The sequence below is a fragment of the Crocodylus porosus genome, unplaced genomic scaffold (assembly GCF_001723895.1).
Source record: "Crocodylus porosus isolate Cpor-Errol unplaced genomic scaffold, CroPor_comp1, whole genome shotgun sequence".
Taxonomy (NCBI): domain Eukaryota; kingdom Metazoa; phylum Chordata; order Crocodylia; family Crocodylidae; genus Crocodylus; species Crocodylus porosus.
The window spans coordinates 52,427,398-52,438,525 of NW_017728909.1; the positions used below are offsets into that span (position 1 = coordinate 52,427,398).

The 11,128-nt window shown below is 42.5% G+C and overlaps 1 protein-coding gene across 1 annotated transcript in view; it reads left to right on the forward strand.

The window, feature by feature from the left end:
- The first annotated feature begins 901 nt into the window (after positions 1–901).
- The window catches only part of MSH3 (mutS homolog 3), a 217,380-nt gene continuing 207,153 nt past the window's right edge, over positions 902–11,128 (forward strand). The window contains exons 1-3 of the mRNA XM_019532309.1: positions 902–1,523; positions 8,692–8,915; positions 10,161–10,373. Of these exons, the coding sequence (XP_019387854.1) occupies positions 1,505–1,523; positions 8,692–8,915; positions 10,161–10,373 (456 nt within the window). The 5' untranslated portion in view covers positions 902–1,504. The remainder of the gene's footprint in view (positions 1,524–8,691; positions 8,916–10,160; positions 10,374–11,128) is intronic.

Below are 11,128 nucleotides of genomic sequence, written 5' to 3' on the forward strand. Positions count from 1 at the left end.
CCCTGGCACAGTGCTGCTGTCACCCTGCAGCAGATAGTGTCTGCCCTGTGGAGCGGGCTACTACCTTGCTCCATGGCCCTTGACTGCTCCATATGCTGCTGAATTCTTCCCTGTATCTTGGTGTCTAGCACTTCCTTACCTATGAAAGCATCTCTGTTATCTTCTGGGAAGTTGCTGTCATTCTCATGCCCCCCCACAAGGTTGCTGAAAGTGATGATTAGTGCTTTCCCATCCTTATAAGACCTGAGTGTCAAACTTGCCTCCCCTTCCCACCCTAGATCTGGACCAAGGGGCTCTTCATGGGTGGGATCTGTGTACAGTAGTGGCAGGACAAGCAGCATTAGGAAACAAAAGGGGACTGGGGGGTGGGGTAAACAGCTGTTACTCACCCCTGCCACTGTCACTCATTGCCAATGGGGCTTCATGCCCTGGATTTAAGTGGTGAATCTGGCCCCTCCAGGAGCTATGTGGGCCAGATGACAGCTCTGAGGCCCCTGCTTTAAGCCTCTGAAGAAATTTACTTTATTTTAAGACAACATTTTCAATCAGGATTGCATCTGAGCAAAGGATTAGGGAACTGCATATTTTATTAATTGAGCCTTCTGTAACTGTGCAGCAGAGACAAAGTTGTAGTCTCTTCTTATCTTGAATTTGTGCTAAAATGAGGTCCATATTTTCCCTGCCTCCTTTGCTCCTCTTTCTTGCCCAGTGAATTCAGTGTCCTTGCCCTCTATGTAAAGCGTTTTATGGTTTTATTTAGATAATTCTGAGGGATTTAGGAAGTGGGCGTAAAGAGAATCCACTCTCTACCCAGTGCCTAAGTAGATTAGAGTGAGCTCCAAGAGCCCCAGATCCAGGGTTAGGGTGTAAAATGCCTTACAGAACATATTTTTTGTAAGCATGTACTTTACATGGGCAGTTCTCTCTCTCTCTGACATCTCAAAAGGAGCTCTGTTTGTAAATGCAGGTTTTCACATAGAATATCTCAGCCCAGTGTCTAGGCATCATGTGGCTTGTTAGATTCCTATAAGTGGACCTGTGCAGAGGCCTCTCAAAGTGGAAAGAAAAGGTTACTTTGAAAACAGTGTCACTACACTTTCATGATATCATCCTGCCTTCCTTTCTTGCATTGGTTTTGTGGCTCTCGTCTTTTTTTTTTACTAATGTAAATGTGTCTTGTGTTCAGGCCCTAATTGCTTTTTCCATTTGAAAAATCCTGGTAATCTGTGAATGGACACGTGTGTAGTTAACATGGCTAAGGGTTTATCATTTCTGTAATAAATTAAATAGAAGTTTTTGATGTCTAGTACAGAAGTCAGATTTGTTCTTCACATATCTTTTAATTTTTTTCTTGGAAACAATGGAGAAACTAACTAACTTCTTAAAAATTCTGTTTTAGAGTTCTGACTCTGATGGAAAAAAGAGAAGAGCACCTCCAAATAATGAACTTAGCAAAAAGAAATTAAAGTCAGTACAAAAGAATAGTGAGGAAGGTGGTAGTTCTATGAAGATTCTGGATGTTGGTGAGTTTATTGTGAGCAAAACTGATTTTTATAAGAAAAGTGTGTCTGGAAATAACCCCTAGAGGTCATCTTGTGTAAGCCCTTGTATGAGGCAGGATCATCCCTATCCAAATTATCCCACACAAAGCCATGTCTGACTTCTGAAACTACACAGGTAACCATGCCACACAACCAGAAAGTACAGCGCTCTAATCTGTGACTGGACAAGCAGGGGGACAGTCGTGGCCAGTGTCTTGGTGCTGCAAGATTTGTCAAAGTATGCTTGAGATCTAAGGAAGAGAGCCATGCCCCCACAATTCATACCAGTCTGACCATACAGTTCCCCCCCTTGTCCCCCGCCCCCGAGCTTAGATAGGGCATTTGGCCTGACCCCAAATGGAAGGGAAAACCTTCTAGCTAGGAACCTTTGGGCCAGGTACAGACATTATAGTTTTACTGGTATAAGTGATCAGAAACTGGTCTATACCCATAACAGAACAGAAGTTTGGCATCCTTAAGCTGGTTTAAAAATGGCAGAATCTAGTCTAAAGTTTGCTCTTCCTATCAAAGGGCAAATGTGTGTTCTGTCTCCTGCTGATCTAAACTACACCACTTACAGAAAACTGTAATCTAGACAGATTCTGCCTCCAGCTTTTTGAATGTCTGTACCTAGCTTTGGGCTTTAGTCCCAGCAGGAACATTAGCACCCAAGTCAAAATCCCCAGCCTTGGCTGCAGCCAACATTCAGTCCTGAGGAAGGTGAAAAAAACCAAAACAACCCTCCACACAAGCCCTGACACATGTAGCAACAGGAGCAGGGAATTTTCCTTCCTGACCCCATGTGGCAACCAGCAAAGCCCAGAAAATTCCTACAGTATAGCCTAGGTATAGCTACATTTAGATCGTATCTTACCATTGCTTATCCAGCCTCTTCTTGAATGCCTCCAATGGTGGAGATTCCACAACTTCCTTAGGCAGTCTGTTCCATTGCATCAGTGTTCAAACAGTAAAGTTTTTCTTCGTATCCAGTGTAAACTTGATGCAATTTCAGGCCATTGGAACACATCCTGCTCTCCGTAGTTAGAAAAGCTGTTCTCCCTCATCTTAATGGTAACCCTTCAGGTATTTGACAACTGTTATCATGTCCCCTTTAAGTGCCTTCTCCATCAGTTGACCAAGCCTATTTCCTTCAGCTTCTCTTTGTGTGGATTGCCTTCCAAGATACTCTAGATGAGGCCTAAACAGTGTTGACTAAAGAGGCACTACCACCTCTTGTGTCTTGCACCTAGTGTTTTACTGATGAAGTCCAAAACAACATTTGCCTCTTGTCTGACTGCATCATGCTGCAGTCCCACATTGGGCATGTCTATGCATGCCCTTACAGAGCTGTTGTTACTATGCCGTCATTTAGTACTTTTGGGAGTACTAAGTGACAGCGCCGTAACCGCCTGTACTGTGCAGTCTGCACGGCGCACAGTTATTTTGAGCTGCTGCCTCTGTATTAATGCACTACACCGAGGGAGCATGTCACTACAGCAGTGTAGCTGCGGCATCATGCTTTTTTGCCCTCTGATGGTACGTCGTTGTAGCATCTCATGTAGACATGCCCACTGAGTCTCTTTATCCACCAAGACACCTAGATCCATTTTTGTAGTGCTGCCATCCAGTCTGGTATCACCAATCTTGTATTTGTGTTTTTTGATTATTCTTCCTGAGGTGTAGCGCTTTGCATTTGTCAGAATTGAACTTTGTTCTCTTGGCTGTAGCCCAACTTTTGCAATCTGTCAAGAGCCTTCTGAATTGTGGCTCCTGTTCTCCAACATATTCACAGTCCTTTCCCATTTTGTGTTGTCTGCAAATTTACTTAAAAAGCTCTTTATTCCAGCATCCAAATCTTTAATAAATATGTTGAATAACGTTGGGCCCAAGACAGACCCTCACAGGACTCCACTTGAAGCCTCCTGCTATTCTGAGATGGATTTTCTATAATTACTCCTTGCTTGTGGCTCTTGAGCCAGTTGCCCATCTACCTTATAGTAGTTTTGTCTTGACTACGTTTCTGCAGTTTGCTGGAGAATATCATGTGGGGCTTTGTCAAAAACCTTGCTCTAATCCAGATACACTGTATCCACACTATTCCCTTCATCCACCCAAGTAGTTACTTTGTCAAAGAAGATCAAGTTTGCTAAGCACAATTTGTTCATAGAAAATTTGTGCTGAGTGCTCATGGTCTGCTTTTCCTTCCCAAGGTGCTTGCAAATGGACTTCCTCAGGATATGCTCCAGTAACTTCCTGGGTATTGAGATGAAGTTAACCAGTAGTTCCCTAGGTCCTCCTTTTTGCTTTTTTATATTGGCTCTTTTCCAGTCCTCTGGTACCTCACCTGTTTTCCACAACTTTGTAAATATTATTACCAAGGGCTCCAAGATCACCTCTGCTTATTCCTTCAGTACCCTGGCCTTGCTGATTTAAATTCAGTAATACATGTCAAAAGCCTCCTGACCATTTCTTTTGTTAGCTCATCCCTCAGGTTGTCCCCTTCCTTATTCAGATAATCCTTATTTGGTATCTGGTTGCAGCCTAAGTTTTTGTGAATACTGAGCAAAATAGTTGTCTGCTTTCTTTGCATTGTGTGTTACGAATTTGCCTTGGATATTTAACAGTAGACCCATAGCTTCCTTTGTCTTGCTTTTCTGGCCAACATACTTATAGAACCTCTTCATTTTCGTTACCCTCCCTCACCAGGTGCAGCTCGTTCTTTATCATTGTCTTTCTGGTTTTACTTTTCCAAGTTCTTGCTATCTCCTGGTATGTTCCCTTAGAGACCTGCCCATTGTTCCATTGCCTGTATGTTTTCCTTTTGCATTTGAGGCATCCCAGAGGCAACTAGTGCAGCTGCATTGGTCTCTTGTCATTCTTATGCTTCTGTCTTGTCAGAACAGTTTCTTTTTGGGCTTCCAATACTGCAGCCTTTAGAAGCCTCCAGCCCTCCTGGGCACCTTTATCCTTCAGTCTGTCTTCCTGTGGCACTGCGTGCTATCTCCTTAAGTCAGTTGGAATCTGCCCTTTTGAAGTCCAGTGTCTTGGTTCTGCTGACCTCATACTTTCTCAGAGTCAGGATCATAAATTCATATATAATATTCTTATAATAATAAAGGGCTTCGTCCATCTGCCTGTCTCTCTGTAATGCTCTTGGAGCACTCTGGTTAATAAAACAACCGGTCAGAGTGCGGAGCACCACCATGATGGAGGGGATGGAGCTGAGGGGTGGGGAGGGGCGTGTGGTGGTCCGCCACTTCCAAGGAGCAGGGCTGGGGAGTGGGGATGAGGCCAGCAGCACTGAAGGCGGCGGCATGGGGTGCTGGCAGAGGGGGACAGGGGATGGTGGGGCAAGCTTCCCCCTTGCTCCTGGGAGGTGATGGTGGCGTGGTGTGGTGGCTCCATCCACCTCCCCAGTCATTCTTGACGAGTTATTGGCTAATTCTTTTATATCATGATTGCTTCCTCCTGAGTTGTTCATCACCTTCACATCCTCCACCATCTCTTCCCTATTGGTCAATACAGGATCCAAGATAGATGATCCTGTACTGGCCATCATCCATGAAAACGCATGGTGATTGGGAGAAGTCCCAGATGATTGAATAAGGGCAAATATAGTGCATGTCTTTAAGAAAAGGGAAGGAGGAGGATCCAGGGAACTACAGACTGTCAGTCTCATCTCAGTTTCTGGAAAAATAATGGAGCAGGTCTGCAATGAATCCATTTCTAAGCACTTGGGGAAGAAGGTGGTGATTAGGAACAGTCAGCATGGATTCACCAAGGGCAAGTCATGCTTGACCAACCTGATTGCCTTCTGTGGTGAGATGCCTGGCTCTGGATTTGGGGAAATCAGTGGATATGATATACTTTGACTTTAGCAAGGCTTTTGATACTGTCTCCCACAGCGTTCTCACAGGCAAGTTAAGAAAGCATGGGTTGGATGAATGGACTGCAAGGTGGACAGAAAATTAGCTGGATCCCTGGGCTTGGAAGGTAGTAGCCAATGGCTTGATGTCTTGTTGGCAGCTGGTATCAAGTGGAGTGCCCCACAGGTTGATCCTGGGCCAGACTGTGTCGTTCAATATTTTTGTTAGTGACTTGGAAGATTTAATAGAGTATACCTTCAGCAAGTTTGCAGATGACAGGAAGATGGAGAGTAGTTGATATCCTGGAGGGTAGGGCTAGGATTCAGAGAGACCTCAACAAGTTGGAGGAATGGACCAAAAGAAATCTCATGAGGTTCAATAAGGATAAATGCAAAGTCCTACACATAGGATGAAACATTCCCATGCACTGCTACAGGCTGGGGAGTGACTGGCTAAGCAGTAGCTGTGCAGAAAAGGACCTGGGGGTTACAGTGGACAATAAGCTGAATATAAGCCAGCACCGTGTCCTTGTTGCAAAGAAGGCTAAAAGTACACTGGGCTACATTAGTAGGAGCATTGCCGGCAGATCGAGAGAAGTGATTTTTTCTCCTCTGTTTGGCAGAGGGCACCAAAAGTGGTGAGGGGGCTGGGGCACATGACTTCTGAGGAGAGGCTGAGGGAACTGGGCTCATTTAGTCTGGAGAAAAGAAGACTGAGGGGATTTGATAGTAGCCTTCAGCTACCTGAAAGGGGATTCCAAAGAGGATGGAGCTGGGCTGTTCTCAGTGGTGGCAGATAACAGAATAATAAGCACTGGCTTCAAGTTGCAGCAAAAGAAGTTTAGTCAAATATTATGAAAAACTTTCTCACAAAGAGGACAGTAAAATACTAGAACAGAGGTGCTGGAATCTAGAGAGGTGGTAGACTCTCCATCCTTGGAGGTTTTTACGACCCAGCTAGACAAAGCCTTGGCTGGGATGATCTAGTTGGGGCTGGTCATACTCTGAGCAGGGGGTTAAACTACTAGATGATCTCCTGAGGTCCCTTCCAACCTTAATTTTCCATGATTCTGTGATCCACTAGTTGTATCCTCAACTTCCTGTTCCAGAAAGTTGTCTTCCACACAAGTTAGGAACTTGCTCAACACATTACATTTAGCTGTATGATTCTTCCAGCTGTCCAGAAAATTGAACTCTCTCATCAGTACAATCTCCATAACTTTTGGACAGTTTTGTCACCTTCAAGCGTGCTTCATCCACCTTTTCTTTCTGATTTGGTGTTCTATAATACTTTCATACCACTATATTGGGGCTGCATATTTCACCTTTTATTTTCACCCAAATGGACTCTGAAATCCTGTCTTCTTCCTCCTGAACCAGGGAGCCAGTGCTATGCAAGGCTGTGCCCCCACCTTTTCTCCCAACCCTGTCTTTCCAAAACAGAGTGTAGCCCTCAATACTGACTTTTGAATCATAAGAGCTGTTCTACTAAGACTCTGTGATACCAGTCAGATTGTAGTTTATTTCACAGGCAGTGACTTTTAGTTCATCTTCTTTGTTCTCTGTTCTCTCATTTGTGTACATACATCAGACATATTTTGCATTCTGACCTACTTGTTTCCCTTTTGCATCACTTGCTGATGTCTTGTGGCTCTCTAGCCCTTTCCCACAGTTGAACTGTTTCTTCGGGTCCTTTCCCCTCTGGATTGTCTGCTGTGTTGCTGATTGGTTTTGTTTACCATTCCCTGTGGAATCTAGTTTAAATCCCTCCATACTGTTCTGGTCAAATGGATCATGTCTCTTAATAGCAGTCCTCATCCCCAGAACATCTGCCAATTATCAAAGAATCCAAAGCCTTTTTAACACCATGGTCTTAGCCATGTGTTTACTTGCATGATACAATGGTCACTATTAGGGTCCTTACCTTCCACAGGGAGGTTGATAAGAACACCACTCATGCTTCAGACTCCTTATTCCTTCTGCCAGGACCCTCATAGTCCCCTCTGATCTGTTTAGTGTCATTCCTGGTACTATCATTGATGCCTACATGGGCAAGCAGGAAAGGATGATTTCTGGCAATTATGATTTGGCAATGAATTCTGGCAGTCTTTCTGTGATAGCCTGAATACATGCTTCTGGCAGGCAGCAAGCCTTCTGGGATTCCAAATTTGGATGACAAATTTGTGCATCTTTTCCCTGCAGAAGGAAGTCCCACCATGCTCCTTTTCTTCCTTGGTGCAGTGGTCTTAGAGCCCTCATTCCTGGGGTCCTGTACTTCATGCTCTCTAGACTACTGAGTCCTTTGGATCTTTCCCACTCATGTCCTCACCTCTGCCTTTTCCCCTAGCTGTTCTGCTGCAGAATGCTTGAAAGCAGTTGCTGACTTCAGACACTTAAACCTCCTAGTAAATAGATCTTAATGGTCAATTCTTGTCAGATGTGGTAAGGATGATTTTTGAGTTCAGCGTATGTTTTGAGAAATTATTGAGAAATTATACTGGATTACACTGGAGAAATTATACTGGATTACACCGAAGATAATTTTAGATAAAGATTTTGCTCCATTTAGATAACTGATGACGCTAATCAGTGGATATAGATGTCATTACATTTAAGCTTCCTTTAAAAATTTAAGGGGAGGAATAATTTTCAAAGTAGAATGGGACTATGTTCAAATACCAGCATTTTTATACTGCTTGAAAGTATAGGGAGATAATAATTAGAAAATATTAAGAGAGGCCATCATCTTGGAATACAGTGCACTTAAAAATGACATCTAAAAATACTTTTAGGTGCCGTGGTCTACCCCAGCAGGTTTTTATGACTACGTAATTACTTTTTGTTAGAAGAAAAAAAATAAGTAGGGGAAGTTGACTGCATGGGGAAGGTAATGAATCTGATTACACTTACACGCAGCTCTGTTAATTTTACAGAATAAACAAGCTGGAGAAGAAGAAAAACTTGTGTATTTTTCAGTATATTATTATAGCTGTTACTTAGAATAATAGTTTAAAAAAGAAGCAAGATATTAAGTTGATTGCATCTCTAAGTACCATTTACATTTTATTTTGGATAGTGAGTTATAGCTTAATTTTGCTGTGAGTTATTTCTGCCACTATGATAGGCTGAGCTGCTGTATTATATAATTACAGTTTCTTAGACGCATACTCTCGGGCAGGTGAGTTTGAGCAAAATGTTGAATACCCTTATACTGGATACCAGTTTACAAGGAACTTTAGCTATAAGATAATTTACTAATACATTTCTTCTGTATTTTTATTAATAAAGAGCCTAAAAAGTGTGATGGGTCCCGCTTATGTCTGAAAACACTTGACAAGCTCAGAGAATTCTCCAGTGATTCAGGGCAGTCACATACAAGAGGCCAAGTACTTCCGTTTCAAGGGAGCCAGTCTGCAGGCTTGGAAAAATGTGCCAGTATTGCAGAAAGAACTTTGGAAACAAATAGCACCCTTCATTCTGAAGAGACTGGTTCACAGATCAGTCAGAAGGTATGCAGAGCTGATCACTCAGTCACAGTGCAGCTGGGGTTGCTTTATGTGATTAAAATATGGCCTTGATTATTGGGTTTCTTTTGCATTTCGTTATGGTAGAATTCAATGTAGAATTGTCTAATACTGCACCAACATCATCTGACATTTATATATCGTATTTTTCTGAATTATTAATATAGTAAGCAGAACAGCTTTTGTCATTCTTCGGTAGTGTTAAACAGCACAATTGAAGTTCTAATGTTTTTCTGTAAATAAGCGATGTTTAAAGATCAGAAGACACAAATGTTGGTGGCAGGAGATTATGGGTGAAGGTGTTCACAGAGTATATTCTCTCCAGTGTGGTAGCTGGCTCAGCTTTTGTTGAGTTTGGGAAATATAATAAGTATTGCAGAAGTTCTTGTTATTTCTCTCTGAGAACCTTGGTATAGAATTATTACTGGACTACATCATGTCAAAGTTGTATTTAAGGTTGTTAACTACAGTGTAACCTTCTTACACCAACTGCTCACTTTTAATGGTACCAATATCAGAACCAATTTTTCATTATGATGCAGGAAATTGACTAACCCTGTTATAGTAAATACTCTCTTTTCATGTATTTTTTTCCTTGTTCATTTCCTGTGGTGGTTTATTACAAAACTATTGCATTGTAAAGCAGTCCTCCTTATATTGTGTATTTTGGGACATCCTTATTTGAAAAATCATTGGTTACAAAGCAAACAAATAGAGAACTAGTGGCTCTAGGTTCCCAAAAGACGTTTGGGTCTGGATCTTTCAATCTGCTCTGTGTAAAAGAACCTCTACAAGAGCAGACAGCTTGCTACCATGGTCATTTAGGAGTATACTTAGGCCTTTCTTAAGTCATCTTTGCTTCATTTTCTCATCTGTAAAAGGGGGTTAGTAATACCTTTTTGTCCATTCCTTGACTATTGTTTGTGTAGCTTTTTAGCTCTTTGGGGCCAGGGCTGCCTGCGACGCTCTGTTTTTTTCACAGTACTTTGTTCAATAAAGCCCTAATTTTGATTGCAACTCCTAGGTACTATTGTAATACACCTAAATAGTAAGTGAAACGCATTTTTTAATTCTTGAATGTGATAGTTTTTCTACAGCTTATGGGATACTTCACTCCAAAACTTTATAGTATGGCTGAAAAGCAAATGTGAGCCAAGATATGATTAAACAAAGTATTACATCATTGAGTATGCTTTCTTAGTTGCTACAGTACTTTTTTTTTCTTCACAGGAAGAGCCATCCTTTGATCTTAATCAGTTTTCAGCATCGCATAAGAGTTATGAAAAACCTCAAAATACTTCCAATACAAATAATAATAAAAGAACTAAAACTGTTTACACTCCACTGGAACTTCAGGTCATAGAACTGAAGAAGCAGTATAAGGATGCTATTTTGTGTGTGGAATGTGGGTACAAGTATCGTTTCTTTGGAGAAGATGCAGAGGTAAGCTATGTTTATTAATGCTACTTGATAATACTCGTATTACTGTGTTGCATTGCATATACAGATGGTATAATGAGGAGGCAGCTGGGAGACTCATTTTAAAAAATATGTCAAATATTGGAAGTTAACATAGCTAAAATTTCTGCTCTTTAAATTTAAAAGTTTGCATTACAAATAGCTAAGGATCTACCCAAATCGAAGAGGCAGACAGTCAATTTTGTGGACAGATTGTGGGGCTGGCTGCCATTTTTGCAGCCTTATCATGGTGGGAGCCATGCCTCTGGTCAAGGGACCCTCCACTGTTGATTGGTTAAGAGTGCTGTCTGTCATGTGGCCCCTGGCCCTCACTGTTGATTGGTGGAGACGGATAGGGCTGCATGATGCACAGCCCTCAACCAATCAGCTGCAAGAGGCGGGTGGGACAGCAGCTATCTTGCCTACTCTCCTTCATGCTGGCAGTCCCCCTTCCACTCCCTCCCTGCCCCCCTCCCTCTCCCAGTGGGCTGTGTGGCTGGATTGCTGTGCCCATTAGGACTGGTGTCTCTCGTTGGGGAACCAGCATTTTATTTTTAGCAAGTTGTCCATTCCACACACACCCCTCCCGCCCCGCATATTTAATAGATTTCATAGACATTAGGGCTGGAAGGGACCTCAGAAGATTATTGAGTCCAGCCCCGCACCCAAAGGGCAGGAAGTCAGCTGGGGTCATAGGATCCCAGCAAGATAAGCATCCAATTTACTCTCGAAGGTGTTCA